The 17659-nt window shown below is 34.2% G+C and overlaps 1 protein-coding gene across 1 annotated transcript in view; it reads left to right on the forward strand.

Moving 5' to 3' along the window:
- The window catches only part of PCDH15 (protocadherin related 15), a 990428-nt gene that overhangs the window by 703490 nt on the left and 269279 nt on the right, over window positions 1–17659 (forward strand). Inside the window, exons 16-17 of the mRNA XM_077945583.1 lie at window positions 4565–4644; window positions 16359–16452. Coding sequence (XP_077801709.1) covers window positions 4565–4644; window positions 16359–16452 — 174 coding nt within the window. The remainder of the gene's footprint in view (window positions 1–4564; window positions 4645–16358; window positions 16453–17659) is intronic.

Raw genomic sequence — 17659 nt, forward strand, 5'->3', positions numbered from 1 at the left:
AAGTGGTCAAAGTAAACTGAGGAGCTCCTCTTCCACATGCTTGCCTCCAGATCTGACAACCTCCTTGCTGTTCTTGAAACTCACTAGGCCTGTTTCCACCTCATGACCTTTATCACTTGCTCTGACCTCTTGCTGGAATGTTCTTCCCCACGTGACTTACTCTTTCACCTTTTACAAGCATTTGCCAAAATTTCACATTTTCAGTAAGTCTGTCATGATCACTTCTCTGTAAGTGTAAATCCTCACCCTGCTCTCCATATATGTCCTTTGTGAAATATTTTGTAGTTCAGCAACACGTATAAAGATCTGAAAACAAAATATTCTAATTAATTTTTAAATTCATTTTCCTCCACTACCATATAAGTTGTATAAGGGCAGGATTTTTGTCTGTGTGGTTTACCGCTGCAGCCTCAGTGCTTAACACAGTGTAGATGCTCGATAAATATTTGTTGAATTCATGAGTGATTACTGTAAATGATAGTATTATTATTCTAATTTTGTACTTGAGTGCATTATCTGAGAAGAGATGGTACAGCTGAGGTTGAATCCAGGTAGCTGGCTCCAGAATCTCCCCCGTTAAACTCAAAATAAGCCCCAGAAAGATAACTGCTATCTTACTTTTCTCAGGCTTTGAAGAAGAGATTTGGATATGACTTGATTTATCAAAAATAAACACATAAAATGTTTAGTTCACTAAGAAGAAGCAATTTCTATCTCGTATATTATGGAAAATATTGAATAACACTATGCTCCCATTTTCAAGATGATACAGTTATTAGTCTCTCTAGATAAAAAAGATGCATCTTTTAATTAAGTAAAGTACAGAGAAATCTGGTTGGAATGATGGCAGAAATAGTGATATAATTGAAGTCATATGCATTTTCTATTTACCAGTAAAGTTACTATTAGCTTTAAATGAGACAAGACATGCAAAAGGTTAATATAGTTTCTGACATATTATAAGCAGTTATTTTGAGATGGCTGGTTAGATTTATATATAAAAAACCTTTAAATATAGCTAATAGAAATATATTTAGGGTACATATACACACATAATCAAATCCTAATACTTGAAGAGTAAATGCTTCTGTTGATATTTCCAGTTTTTTCTTTTATGGATTATTTCTCACCTTTGGACATTGACAAATAAAGATGACATTGTCTATACAAGTGCTAACTCATGTAATGGATAGATTGCAGAACTTTGATGAAGAGTATACCATTTCCTTTTGCTTTCTTGGCTGAAAAACTGTAAATATTTCCTAATTATTATACCACCCCAGACCCTGGAACACCAATAAAGGATTATGTGAAAAGATAAATATGAGGAAATAAATCAAATAAGAATTTCCTTTTAAATCCTAGGTCTTCAAAGTTTCCAAAATGAGCACAACCTTACGTAAGAATGAAGTAGGCAAATTACTGACATTCACAATCCTTAAAAGACTGAGGTATTTGAGTGGTCAAAATAAAACTGAAGAAATATTTCAAACTACCTCTGGGATAGAAAAGAATTAACATAAAAATAATGAAATACAAATAAAAAACACAATACTCACAGTGCTCTCATCTTACATAATGGATATTAAATATTAGAGTAGATCTGATATAATAAAAGATTCAATATTAATCTGGACTTAAAATTGTTTACGTGAAGGTATCTTGTTTCAGAATGCATTTCTTCTGGCTTTTATGAAACACAAGATTATACAGTATTTCTCAAGAAAAAAATTAAAACAGCAACAACATAGCAATAAACAAACAAAAAGAACTTGATCATATCTATAACAACATAACAAGTAAAATTTATTGACCAAGAGAAAAACAACAGAAAAAGTTCAGTGTAAGCTTTTTAGGGTTAAGATATAGTTTCCAGATATAATTCTCTGTTTCTTCAAAATGTTAGCTGAGTATCATTATTTGTGGTTCCTATCTAGCAAATAACAGAATACAAGGAAAAATACCAAGCATCTACTATCCATTTTATTGAGTGCATTCTTAAAAATGTCTTTGCTTCTTATTTTCTACTCTTAGGCTTCCATTATGAGTAACTCAATGAAATCTAAAATTTTGGATTTTGGCTGACATGGAATGTTTAAAAAATATTTTACCCTAGCTAATTTATTACTTTCTTCTTCATTTACTATTTTTATTCCATTTTATTTTGGTGTGTGTGGCACGGGGAGGGTGGGGAGCTGGGGGAGAAAGCAATAGACTTTATCCCAAAGAAATAAAAGATTGGCCTGGAAAAACAAGTACTTTTGTTTGCTTAATTAAAAATTGACTATTGTGAGGATATAAGGGAAGAAGCTACACTTTAGTAAAATGGTTACTACCATAATCCATGAGGAAGATGGTGGTAGAGAAGAAATTCGGACAGAGCCAGATACAGCAGATATTTGAGATAAATCTGGTGGGATCTGCTGACGGGTTGCATTGGAGAGTAAGAGTGAGTGCTCAAAGTGTGGCTATGAGCCCCGAGAAAGTAGGAGAATGGAGTTGCAGGTATTTACTGAGATGATGAAGCAGTGAAAACATAGGTTATTGTTTGAATATCTTTTATTTTTTGAGGTATGTCAAGATGGAGAGGAGATCTAGATTTGGGGTTTTTAACCTTTTAAATCGGAGAGGCTTATAATTATTCATCTAATGTGAATCCATGTAGGCAATTGGATACACAGCTGAAATCCAGATGAAAGGGCTAGCCTAGAGATATGACCGTCTTTAGCAGATAGAGAGTATTTATAGCTACACTATTGAATGAGATGAGTAAATAAGTGAAGTTCAAGGACCAATCTTTGGAACAATCCAATACAAAATAAGTCTTATAAATGAGGAGAAATCAGCAAATGAAAATGAGGAACTACAGTTGATAATATGAGGATTGAAAGCAGGACAATATGATGTCATAGGAGTCATGTGAAGGAAGTATATCACTTTTATGAGACACAGATTAAATAATCTTGCAAAGCTTTTCTTACAGAACCTGGCCCAATATTCAGTAGTTTCTTACTGACTGAAATACTATTTTCAGTTGTCCCTTGATTCTGTAGTTTATGTGGTCCAATAGAGGCTTCTGACCATTAATCCAATCTGGTAGCTGATAAAGACATTCAATGAGCAGCACTGTGTAATCCATGTCAAAGCCAGCTGATCTACCACTAAAAACAATATGTTCTTGCCTGTCTGAACAGCGAATTTCACACTCAGCTTCTTATGGCTGGGACAGTTATTATCTAGTCACTGAAAGAAACTCACATACTTATTCCTCTCTCAGGTCCTGCTAACTCCAGGGCAGTTCCTGTCTGTGGAGAGGCTGGTGTTTCTGCCAGGATAGTCACCTAAAAATAAAATACATCTGGACCTTTATCAGATATTTCCCCCCTTTATAGCATCATGCTTAGGCAGATCCTTCTTTCAAATCTCTGACAGCATCCAAATTTCTTTCTTTATCCATGTCTTTTATAAGAGGATCAAATGACTCACTGGAAAAAGAACTGATTTAATGTTTTTGAAGGTAAAACTCAGTGCCATAAAACAAGAGTATCTTTATTTTGGGCAAGAGAAACTTGGAACTAAAAGTCAAACTATATGTTTTCTTCTCCGACTTGGGTGTTGAAGGGAAGAAAAACCAACAAAAAGGTTAATATTTATTTACAATGTACCAGATATTAGTCTATGTGCCTTGAAAAACATTATTTCAATTAAACCTCTCAAGATCTATTAACACTTGTATTGTTTTACAGTCCTTGTTTTAGAAATGGGTACACAGAAATAATCACATAGGACAATTGGAGTCCAGTTTTGAAGTCATGTTTTGTGGCTATAAATTCAGAATTTTTAACCAGAAAGTTAAACTGATTTGAATTATTATCTTGATATATTCTGAACAGAAAAAGAAAAGAGTATATGTTAAACACTTTATCGACACTGTAAAAATGTATATAGAGTTTAACACCTTTTTTTTTGTTTTGTTTTTTGTTTTTTCTTTGAGACAAAGTCTTGCTTTGTTGCCCAGGCTGGAGTGCAGTGGCATGATCTCAGCTCATTGCAATGTCTGCCTCCTGGGTTCAAGCAATTCTCCTGCCTCAGCCTCCTGAGTAGCTGGGATTACAGGTGTGCACCACTGTACCTGAGTAACTTTTTGTGTTTTTAGTAGAGATGGGATTTCACCATGTTGGTCAGGCTAGTCTTGAACTCCTGACATCAAGTAATCTGCCCACTTTGGCCTCCCAAAGTGCTAGGATTAGAGGCTGAGCCACTGCGCCCGGCCAGCAGCTTTTATTTAAATTATAAACAGACATATAAAATAAATTTATTAATTAATAAGATAGGTAAACCTTGGGAAAATGATTATTTCCACACCAGACAGGATTATGTATTCAGAAATGGATCAGATATTAATGTTTAATTTTACACTTTGCCATTAGGCCATGCTTTAATTTTTATTCTTTAACAGTGTCATGGACATTCTATGCTATTAGTTTCAAGGTTTTGTATTACTCCGTAATGAGTGGGCGCCATATCAATTACTTGATAATTGAATTATGTTTTCTCTCTGAAGGCAACTGATCGAGAGGGAGACCCAATAACATATGCCATTGAGAATGGAGATCCTCAGAGAGTTTTTAATCTTTCAGAAACGTAAGTAAAAAATGATTTCCTACTTTAAAAAAATGTACAGCAACGTACTGTTAGCAGGAGAACAGACTTCTAATCAGAGGCTTTCAACTGTGTGTAGTTGTACTTCCCTTTTTGTTTTCTATGAATGTTAATGGTAGCTCAGAGGATAATTCTGAGCCCAGAAATCTTACCCAGGAGACTGTCTATTTTTAACATTTTTACTAGATAAGCTCTACTGAGGTGGAAACATTTCATTGGAAGGCATAACTGGGATTAATTAGATCCTTTTAAGGTTGTCAGCTACTAATAATGACAAGGACATTACTGCAAAGGGTTACTTAGCACTAAACCATGTATTCAAAGGGAGTCTTGCAGGCAAGATGTGTTACAAACACATCCTTCAATTTCAGATTAACATAGATAAATTTAAGAAAAAAAGCAAAATGAAATAAAATACATGTTCATGTCAAACTTCTTTGAGGTCTAGATCAGTGTCATTCTACTTATCTCTCCGAATACATCTGAGATATTGCTAATGATAACTATTGAGAAAACTGGGAGCAGACATTAAAAGGAGGCATTTAGGGCTTCAGAGAGACCATTTGCTTCCCATTTGCAATAGCAAGGTAGCTGTTCTGCTGTCACATGTGGCTGGTTTCTAAAGAGCTTGGCTCTCCTCTGGTATTTCCTGTGTACTTACGAATAGTTTTACTTTCTGAAAGAATAGAAATGTAAACTTGGCCAAGGATTATAAAGTTAAAACTTTGACAAATGAATACATTGCCACGTCAGACTCAGAAACATGTGGGACATAATTCCAAAACAAGAGAACCATGTGTTGGTCAATTAGTCTTCTCAGAAATACCTGAAATTTCATGTTGAATAGAATTATACAAACATAAGTTAGTAATGCTGGGAAACTATAGACAAGGACAGTATTTTCTGCAGATAAGTAAACTTCTATTTGAAAAATAAAAAAGCTTAACAGTTTTCGTTTTTATCCCATAGCGACGTAGAAATCAAAAATTAGCTACAATTTACAATCATTAAACAAAATAAAAATATTAAAGAAAAACTTTAATCAAGGCTGTGTAATATTAGCATAAACATAGACATATAAGCCACTGGGTCAGACTTAAGAATCCAGAAATAACTCTAGTGTTTATGGTCAATTGATTTTCAAAAAGGGGCCAAGATAATCCAATCAGGAAACAACTTTGTTTCAATAAATGAAACTGGGACAACGTGCAAGAGAATGAATTTGAATTTTTATCTCACATCATGCACAAAAATGAACTCAAAGTGGATCATAAACTGCAATATATGAGATAAAACTACATTCCACATAGAAGAAAATACAGAAGTAAATCTTCATTATTTGGATTAGTCAGTACATTTTGAGATATGACACAAAATGCACAAAGGATTAATGATAACATTGACAAATTGGGTCTCATGAATTTTTAAAAATGTATTTCAAGGATCACCATCCTAAAGTGAAAAACAACCTACAATGAGAGAAAATATTTTAAAATTATGTATATGGTGTGAAACATGTCTCGAGAACACATGAAGAACTGTTACAACTTAATAAAGAGAAACAATCTAATTAAAAATGGGCAAAATATTTGAATAGACGTTCCTTTAAAAAAGGATATGTGAATAGCCAACAAGCACATGGAAATGTGATCGTGATCACTGATCATTGGTCATTAGAGAAATGTAATTTAAAACTATAAAGAGATTTGACTTCATACATACTTTGTGTCTATAGTGAAAAAAGAAAGGCAAAAACAAGTACGACTAAGAGTGTGGAGACGTTGAAATCAGCATAAATTTATGTGGCCATGTAAAATGTGCATGTATAAGTTCCTTTTTGCACTGCTATAAAGAAATGCTTGAGATTGAGTATTTTGTAACGAAAAGAGGTTGAATTGCCTCACAGTTCTGCAGGCTGTACAGGAAACATGATGCTGGCACCAGTTCTGCTTCTGGGGAAGCCTCAGGAAACTTACAGTCACGATGGAAGGCAAATCGGGGAGTCTGTGCTTCACATGGCTTGAGCAGGAGGAAGAGAGAGGGAGGGGAAATGCCACACACTTTTAAACAAGCAGATCTCCTAACCTCTATCAAAAGAGCAGCACCAAGGGGGGTGGTGCTAAACCATTCATGACAAACTGCCCCCATGAGCCAATCACCTTCCAGCAGGTCCTATCTCCTACGTTGGTGACAATTTGACAGGAGATTTGGACAAGGACACAGATTGAAACCGTATGAGTACCCTTTGGAGAACTGACCTTTTCTCCAAATGGTAGACAGAGTTACTGCATAAGTGAGCATTCTGTTCATATACAAGAGAAATGAAGACATGCATCTACATAATAGTTTGCACAAAGAAAGTTCATAAAAGAATTATTTATAATGGTACAAAAGTGGAAACAAGTCAGATATCCATCTGCAGATGAAGGAATAAACAAAATGTTGCCTATCTGTAGTAATATAATATTACTCATCAATGGAAGATAATGAGGTACTGAAACATGCTACAACAGATATGAACTTTGAAGATATTATGCTAAGCGAAATAAGTCAGTCACAAAAAGAGTACGTGTTACATTATTTCATTTGTATAAAATTTTCATAATAGGCACATCTATAAGACAAAAAGTTGATCAATGATTGTCTCAAAAAGAGGAGTGGGAGAGAATGGAGAGTGACGGTTAATAGATACAGTGTTGAAAATGTTCTAAAATTGATTATGGTGATGATTGAACTACTCTGTGATTATGCTAAAAACCATTGAATTGTACCCTTTAAATTGGTGAATTTTATGATATCTGAATTAAAATGTTAATAAAGCTGTCAGCAAAAGAAAAAGACAACAATTAAGTTTTCACTTTCTCTGGTAAGCAGGAAGCCTAGGTCTCTCAAGAATTTCCATTCCTGTTTTTCCCTTGATGCCAAGAGATTTTTCAATTGCTGATTGTGAAATCTAATGAGCTACTGGTTTTGCCAAATAAATTATCTAAATGCACTGCTTTCCTGTATCTCTAGTGGTCCTCTCATCTCTGCATTTGGAATGAAAAAGATAATGGCTAGGTTACAGAGGTTCTTAAAGGTGTAAATTATGTCAATGCAAAATCCTTTTAGTCTAAATTGACCATGATTCTTAATGTTAAAGCTCTTAGGTCAACCTGGACAGATATCTCCTTAAGACGCAAACTACTTCCAGGAAAGCTAAAGCAGAACATGTCCTTGTAATGGTTGTGTGATCCCTTTTGATGATCATTCTTGACTCAGGGTCCCATACACTGGGCCCATTGCCTTCTATCCTATGGTCACTTTGTTTCCACCACCTCATTGCTGTTGTTCCCATTGATATTTACAGAGTAGCCTGAACCGGTAGAAATACATTTCAATGCATTTGAAATGGAGAACAATAACTGAAATTTCAACTGCCACCTTCTTTGAAACTTCTGAGATTCATGTTCAAAAATTTGCACCATCACTTCTCTATAACTTTCAAGGATTTGAACAATCCGGGTACTGCTATAGTTTGAATATTTGACACTCCAAACCTCATTATGAAATTTGATCCCCCATGTTGGAGATGGAGCCTAATGGGATTTGTTTGGGTCATGAAGGCAAACAGCGTATGAATGGCTTGTTACCAAAGGTAATGAATGATTTCTTGCTTTATTAGTTCCCACAACAACTGGTTGTAAAAAAAGAGCTTGGCATCACCCCTCTTCTCTTGCTTCCTTTCTCACCATATGATCTCTGCACATGGCCTTCACCTTTGGCCATGAGTGGAAGTACTCTCATCCCCTCACCAGAAGCAGATGCTGGCAATATGCTTCTTGTACAGCCTGTAGAACTGTGAGACAAATATACTTATTTTCTTTATAAATTATCCAGCCATAAGTATTCCTTTATAGCAACACAAATGGACTAAGAAAGTTACACTAAAAAAATAAGCAATGTTCTACCTCATCAGATACTTCAATATATGCAAATAATGTTTGGGTTCTATTTTATATCTTAAAGCAAAATGAAAAATATTTAAATGGCTATTGTATACTTTAAATACCACATTGTTTTATGCTATAATGCAAATTATCCCGATAAGCATCATAATAATACCATTACTTTCCTTTTCTTTAATGAAATAAAAGTATGCTAAAGTTTTCTTGCATTTCTTTAAAAAAATTAGTAGTAATGAATAATCATCTTAATGTCAGTATGGGCTTACAAAGTACTGAATTATTATCATTTTAATAAATTGGCTTAGTCACACAGCCAAGAAAGAAACTGGGTCTTTAAAGAAAAGACCTTGGTTTTTTGAAAATCACAAACATTGGTTATAAAAATCATTCAGTGTCCTGTATTAAGTGGCCATACCTGTATGATTCTGTAATGCCCTATTCCAGTATCTTTTCATAGTGTCTGTCTTGATAGTGGCATACGATTTAGCAAATATTCACTCAGCAGTCATCCACAAATAAGTACACATTTAAGTAAGATATATGAAAACTTCCCGTATAAATATGATGGCCTAATGTCATAGTTATTTATTAAGGGAGGTTGAGGAATTGCCATCTCTCAAGTATTTATGAGTTGTTATCTCTGAAGGATGGGATCTGTGATGCCAACATTTAAAATCAGTGCTGAACAAGATAATTTCAAAAATTATCTCCATCTCCGGTCCAAATTCTATTAAAATAATCAAAACCACAATGAGATACCATCTCACACCAGTTAGAATGGCAATCATTAAAAAGTCAGGAAACAACAGGTGCTGGAGAGGATGTGGAGAAATAGGAACACTTTTACACTGTTGGTGGGATTGTAAACTAGTTCAACCACTATGGAAAACAGTATGGTGATTCCTCAAGGATCTAGAACTAGAAGTACCAGATGACCCAGCCATCCCATTACTGGGTATATACCCAAAGGATTATAAATCATGCTGCTATAAAGACACATGCACACATACGTTCATTGTGGCACTATTCACAATATCAAAGACTTGGAATCAACCCAAATGTCCATCAGTGACAGACTGGATTAAGAAAATGTGGCACATATACAGCATGGAATACTATGCAGCCATAAAAAAGGATGAGTTTGTGTCCTTTGTAGGGACATGGATGCAGCTGGAAACCATCATTCTCAGCAAACTATCGCAAGAACAGAAAACCAAACACCGCATGTTCTCACTCATAGGTGGGAACTGAACAATGAGATCACTTGGACTCAGGAAGGGGAACATCACACACCGGGGCCTATTATGGGGAGGGGGAGGGGAGAGGGATTGCATTGGGAGTTATACCTGATGTAAATGATGAGTTGATGGGCGCTGATGAGTTGATGGGCACAGCACAGCAACATGGCACAAGTATACATATGTAACAAACCTGCACGTTGTGCACATGTACCCTAGAACTTAAAGTATAATAATAAAAAATTTTTAAAAAGGAATAACTTTATAAAAAAAATTTTTTTCTTCACTAGCATTTTAATGTTTTTCTTTGGTGATTAATTTGTTTTGACTTTAAAAGTAATGCTCAATTATGTTTTTCATAACAGTTTCAATTTTATGATTATACTGAAGATTCATGTATTAGAAAGATGATATTTATTTTATTCCCTGACAGCTCAGCTCTACTTTAAAAATATAAACCCAAATCAAACTACTCCTCACACTTCACTCTACTACCTTAGTTCATGCCACCATCGTTTTTCCCCAAACTGCTATCAATACCCAGCTCCCTCTATAGTATGTTTTTGTTAATTGCTATTTGCTATTTAATGTGAAACACCATGTCAAACTTGAAACAACCATATATTTTAAAGTATACTCTAATCTCTCTAAATATCATTATAAAGCCTAAAACTCAGTGCCCAACAACGTAAATCTGTCAAAGGCTCAGATACTTACAAGTGTAAATGTTCAGTCACAAGCAGTAGAATTTTTAACAAAGTTTTAATTAAGCAAAACATATATATCATTAAATATGTGAGATAATCTTAGTTTATAATGATGCTGCATCAGTATTTCTTAATAAACAATGAATTTTGAAAAACAGTTATAGAAGCAGGTTTTAAATTCAGTAGCTTGTTTTGTTTGGAAGTAGATATCCACTACTACTTTCTATTTACATTGTTTAATTTTTTTAAGACTGAGTATTACTCTGTGGCCCAGGCTAGTCTCAAACGTCTAGGCTTACGTGATCCTCCCACCTCAGTCTCCCAAGTAGCTGGGAGTACAGGTGTTTATTTATTTATTTATTTATTTATTTATTTTATTTTTTTTGAGATGGAGTCTCGTTCTGTTGCCCAGGTTGGAGGGCAGTGGTGCGGTCTCAGCTTGCTGCAACCTCTGCCTCCTGGGTTCAAGCGATTCTCCTCCCTCAGCCTCCCGAGTAGCTGGGACTACAGGAGTCCACTACCACGCCCGGCTAATTTTTTGTATTTTTAGTAGAAATGGGATTTCACTTTCCCATTTGACAGAAGGGAAAACTGATGGCACAGAGCTTTCAAATAAGCTTCCCAAGGAACCTGTAATCCCAGCTGCTCAGGAGGCTGAGGCAAGAGAATCACTTGAACCCGGGAGGTGAAGGTTGCAGTGAGCCTAGATCATGCCATTGCATTATAGCCTGGGCAACAGAGTGAGACTTCGTCTCAAAAAAATTTAAAAAGTGCACATAAAAAAACAAAAAGAGATGGAGTTTCACTGTGTTAGCCAGGATGCTCTCCATCTCCTGACCTTGTGATCTGCTCACCTCAGCTACCCAAAGTGCTGGAATTACAAACGTGAGCCCCCGCGTCTGGCCAAATTTTCAAATTATTTTTGAACACCATTTTTATGGTTAAGCAAACCCTATTTTCTAAAAGAATTTGAGTATGCCAAGCAAAATATGTTTCAGGAACGTAGCTCAAAAGCTTGGTAATGGAAAATTCTCTGCAATATAATTTATATAATTGAGGCAAAATTCACATAGCGTAAAATTAACCATTTTGAAGTGAACAATTCAGTGGTGTTTAGGAGATTCAGAACTCATGCAACTATTAACTCTGTCTAGTTCTAAAACAGTTTCATCACTCCAAATAGAAATCTGAATCCATTTAGCAGTTACTCCCTATTCCTTATTTCCCTTAGCCCCTGGCAACCACCAATCTGTGTGCTGGCTTCAAAGTACCTACTTTGAATATTCTACACAAATGGAATCATACAATGTGTGATTATTTGCGTCTAGCTTCTTTTTTGTAGCATAATGTTTCCAAGATTCATCTGTGTTGCAACATGTGTAAGTAGGTCACTACTTTTCATGACTACATAATATGCCATTGCATGCATATACAACAATTTGTTTACCTATTCATAAATTGACAGACATTTAAGCTGTTTTTCTACCTTTCGGTATTACAAATACTGCTGCTGTGAACATATACATACATGTATTTAAGTACCTGTGTTCAGCTTTTTAAAGTATATACCCAAGAGATATGCTGGGGAATAGTGTAATTATGTGTTTTTAACCATTTGAGGAACTGTCAAGTGTTTTCCACAGTGATTGAAGCATTTTATATTCCCATCAGAAATATATGAGGATTCCGATTTATTCACATTTTTGCCAACACTTACTTTCTTTTTTTGTTGTTGTTAGTAGTGGGGGTTCGTTTCTTTTTAAAAAATACAATTATCATAGTAAGTGTGAAGTGATACTTTGTTGTGGGTTTTCATTTGCATAAAATGACATGTTTTCATATGCTTTTTGATTGTTTGTGTATCTTCTATATCTTCTTTGGAAAAAACGTGTATTTGAGTCTTTTGCCTTTTTTTAAAATGGGATTTCTTTTTGATGTTAAGTTGTGTAATCCTTTATATATTCTGGAAATAAGACTTTATATGTTCTGGAAATAAGAAAAAAGATGTGATTTGTAAGTATTTTCACCAGTTATATGTGTGTTTTTTTTTTTTTTTAACTTTCTCGATAATGTTCCTTGATGCACAAAAGTGTTTTTTTGTTTTGTTTTGTGTGTGTGTGTTTTTTTTTTTTTTTTTTGACAAAGTTCAGTATCTCTATTTTTTCCTCTGCTTCCTGTGCATCTGGTGTCATATCTAAGAACCCATGGCCAAACCCAAGATTATAAATATTTACCTCTAGTTTTTATCTAAGAGTTGTTTACAGGTTTCAATTCTTGTATTTAGAAAAATCATTGATCCATTTTGAGTTAATAGTTGTGTATGAAGTGAATAGTCTCACTTAATTCTTTTACATATAGATTTCCATTTGTTCCAGTGCCACTTGTTGACAAGACTATTCTTTCTTATTGAATGATCTTGGCATTCTTGTTGAAAATCAATTGACTGTAGATGTATGGATGTATTTATGAATTCTCAACTATATTTATTGTTTTGTATTCCTCAGTACACTTTTGAGTGCCTGACTTTTCCATGCAACTATTTACCCAGACATTCCTGGCAAGTTTTTGGCACTCTATTGTATGCCTCAGGTTGTTGTGGGCTATCCCCTGCCTACAATGTTTCTTTGGAATGCCCACTGCTTTTCTGCCTTGAGTGATTTCCAAGTTTGATGAAACAAGGATAAGTACCATGTGTCACTCCTTCATGCAGTCTCCAGGCAGATTAGAATAGACCCCCGCATTCTTTGTGAATAAGGATAGCTCTGCTCCCTCCAGAAACAAAGACCATGGTGTCACACTGGGAATGTTCACTGATGTTTTCAAGGCCGCTCTGAGCCAGTGAGATGGTAGGATAAAGACAAGTCAAAATGCCCCAAAGTTATTCTACCATATTTGATCTACCTTTTTTTAAAAGAAATTCTGCCTTCATCCAGTTGCTATAAACCTGTGACTGTTTTCCAGAGTTTTGTCAAATTTGCTTTTTAAGGTCCCCGCTTAATTGCGATTTTTTTGTTGTGATTTTTTGATCTCTTGGAGCTGTCTTCTCCATTTCTGCTGACATCACTCCTGGGAAATGTATTTTCAATCCTATATAATTTAAGTAGCAGTGGTATTGATGCTTTGAAGAAGCTTATATATTTTTAATACGTAAACTTATAAGGTATATTGCATTACTAAATGTACCCCAATGTATCCTGGCCTGATAGCCTCCATCTAGCTGGTAATAAGACGTTTTGTGAGCTATTTCTCGGATTTAATAAAAGGATGCACATGTATACCCACAAACTAGTATTTCAGCTATGAGTCCCAAAATGCACTGCCTGTTTTTCTCCCCTTCTACATTGCCCAAATATACCACATAACTGCCTACAACATTGAATCATAAGGCCTGCATATTACATAAAAACTACCTCCATAATAATCACCAGATAATACACAATTAGCTGTTTGTGTTCAAAATATCCCTAAGTATGGATATACTGTATACTATATTGTATACAGCATATAGTATTTTTGGAATAATACATATAGTATTATATATTCTAAATAGTATATATAGAATATATATAGAGTGTGTGTGTGTATATATATTCCAAATACTATGTACAATTGGGAGGCAACATAGATTATTTATAAGAAACCATTCCTTGTCTCAAAGAATTCTGAATATGCTAAGGAATAATGGATCTTTTCTCTTGAAATAATCAAAAACAAAATATATATCTTTCGTCCTGGAATGAATTAAGCAAAGTTTTGTTATGTTTTGTTTCCTGGAAGGTAGTAAATCAACTCAGTTATCACAGACAGTTTTGTAATTCATCGTAAATATGCAATATACTTTTTAGTAATTTTCTAATTTAATGTACAATGAGGAATATAGAGAATTAACTGAGAAAAGAAACAAAATGAAAATGGTAACTCAATTTTCTTTCTTTCTCTTATTATACTATGGCTAGGTTTTCAGATTTCCTGTTTCTTAAGATACTTGTGAATAAGCCTCAGAAGAAATATGTGTCTTACTTTTCTCATCTAATGTCATTTAAAAATGGGATTATCTAGACCCTCTATAGTGTAGGAAGCTGGTCCAAACTTAATTGTTGTGAACATGCTCTGGGAACTGGTTTTCAATTATTTTGACAAAGCATTTATAAAATGTACAGGAAGAAAAAAAAAACAAAACAAAACTGTTTTTCATGGGCATGCCATATGTTCAGAACTTTTCAAAAAATCCATGTCAACCATTACAACATAATAAACAAAATGGAGTAACTGTGATTCTTATTTTGATTCATTGGCTTTGAATGTACTCAACTACCATATGTGATATGAATTGTTTAAATTTCCTTTACAATAAAAGCACTTACCTTAAAAACACTTATTCATCAGAAACAATTTATATTTTGGAGTTGATAATTTTTTTTTTTTTTTTTTTTTGTGATGGAGTCTCGCTCAGTCACCCAAGCTGGAGTGCAGTGGCACGATCTTGGCTCACTGCAAGCTCTGCCTCCCGGGTTCACGCCATTCTGCTGTCTCAGCCTCCTGAGTAGCTGGAACTACAGGCGCCCGCCACCACGCCCAGCTATTTTTTTTTTTTTTTTTTGTATTTCTAGTAGAGATGGGGTTTCACTGTGTTAGCCAGTTTGGTCTCAATCTCCTGACCTCATGATCCACCCACCTTGGCCTTCCAAAGTGCTGGGATTAGAGGCGTGAGCAACTGCGCCTGGCTGGACTTGATAAATATTTTAATGTCTCATTATATTCAGATAAACTCTCCTACACAGTGGATGCTTGTTAGGCTCAATTAAAATGTGTACAATATCAGATTGTAAAATCTAAGAAATAAATATAGAACCTACATTAGAGAGCCATACAAATAGCCAAACTGTTATAAATTACATGGGTGAATAAAGTCTTAAATATTTGGAAACATTTATTCTGAACAGTGAAAAGGTAAGGAATAAGCATTAAAAATATTCTAAGTGCAATAATTTTCCCAAGTGCTGTTAATCTCCCATTATACATCAGTTAAATTAAGAAACAGCTAAATTTCCAAAGAGTAACAAAGTACTAAAATTGTTAGTGTAGCCATGAAAGGGGTTTCAAACAAATTATAAAATGAGAACATGAATTCTAATATACTTTTCTTAAAAACTGTAAAATATGCAGAATGATTCTTCTTCTGAAACAATAATATATTTAAATGTGGTTATAATAAAGTACAAAAAGAAACATTACATAAAACATAATTTCTGTAATTTAAAAAATTCTATTTTCTAATTTTGTACAAAGGGCCTCTGTTATTTTAAAATTAAGAAAAAAGATAAACTTTTTTCCATAGAGTTTTTCAGAGATAAAATTTAGATGGGTTTTTGCATTTTCATAATAGACATATATATGACGTAAATTGGGAGGTGATATAGATTGGTTATAAGAAATCATTCCTTGTCTCAAAGAACTCTGAGACTGATAAGGAATAATGAAGTCTTTTCTCTTGAAATAATCAAAAACAAGATAGATACTGTTCTTCCTGGAATGAATTAAGCACAGTTTTGTTGTGTTTTGTTTCCCGGAAGGTAGGAAATCAGTTTAGTGTCAGTTTCATGGCTACTGCTAAGAAATTTGACAGCCTTAAAAGCCATTTTGAATTTTCAGGATGAATCTTAGTATTATATATCTAAAATACTCAAGCTATGATTACTGAGAGGGGTAAAAAAGCTATCAAGAGTAATTCGCTATACTAAGAAGACTCTCCTTGTGACATAATATCTCTTTTTGTCTTATTTGTTTGTTTGTTTTGTCACTAGCACGGGGATTCTAACCTTAGGGAAAGCACTGGACAGGGAAAGCACTGATCGCTACATTCTGATCATCACAGCTTCAGATGGCAGGCCAGATGGGGTGAGTATGCTCTGTGGGAAATGGTTTTAAAGATAGTATTAAGGCAACTGAGAGAGTCTTAAACAATTTATTACATACATGAATTAATGTTTTTCACGTGGAGCAACTTCTTATAATTACTAGAAGTGGTGCTCTTTTCTTCAACAGGCTATTTATAAATGCACCTATATTCTGAATTTGTTAATGTGCTGCAACCTTTAACTTGACAGAGCAGATACTTGAGATCAGCATTCTCACCTAATTTGTAGGGAAAATGATTCTACTTTATTCTAACAGGTATTCCATTGTGTCTGTCATTTGCACTGCACCATGAAATGTATTCTGGCAGTTTATTATGTTGGAACCTGTTTCACTTAGCATCGTTTTTTTAAGGGTCAGGGAGGAAGAGTGGATTTTGTGGATAAATATCTTCAAGCACTTAGGAAAGTGATTTGCTTGATTCCACAGGCATTTGTAAGTAGCAGTAAGAATCCTAAGTAATTTTTTGGTTATCTAAGTAGTTTAAATGGGCTTATAATTCCAAAGAAGATAAATTCTACTTCCATTGGCCCTAAAACTCACTTTTAAAAGTTAAAAAAAAAAAAAATTGTTAGACATTCTGAACTGCTTTAAAATCACTTGTCTGTATTATTTGAACTATCTTATCCACAACCACCAGCATCCTGCTTTCTATGTACTGTAATATTACCTTTGTTAATAATTATTTTCACCATTTCTACGCCATGTGTTAGGTGATTCTTTTTAAAAAAAAAAAAAAATCAGGTGTTTATGTGTCAACTCAATGCTATTGTCTAGAAATAATTCCAAACCCATTACAGATTGATAAGCAAGGCTCACTCAATTTAAATATCAGCATATCTCCTGGTTCCTTGAAATGATTTTTTAATCTATATAATACATTGGCTGAAAGTATACAATAATGTACTCTTCACATTTATTTTAGGAGGATTTCTGAGATTTTATTACAATAAAAAATATAAAATTGATGCCCGAATAGTTTTCTCATCTTAACTAAAAGTGAGATAAATAGAAATAATTAAATTTGGTAATTGCAATCTGTCCATAGTAAGCTATTTAACATTTTTGATACATTACATAAATAAACATATATATACATATAATAAAATATACAGAACAGTTTTAGGAAACAGTGAGGATAATAGCAGGTACTAATATGATAGAAAAGTAAATAAAACCTATGGTTAAT

Source organism: Macaca mulatta, chromosome 9 (assembly GCF_049350105.2).
Source record: "Macaca mulatta isolate MMU2019108-1 chromosome 9, T2T-MMU8v2.0, whole genome shotgun sequence".
NCBI classification, from domain to species: domain Eukaryota; kingdom Metazoa; phylum Chordata; class Mammalia; order Primates; family Cercopithecidae; genus Macaca; species Macaca mulatta.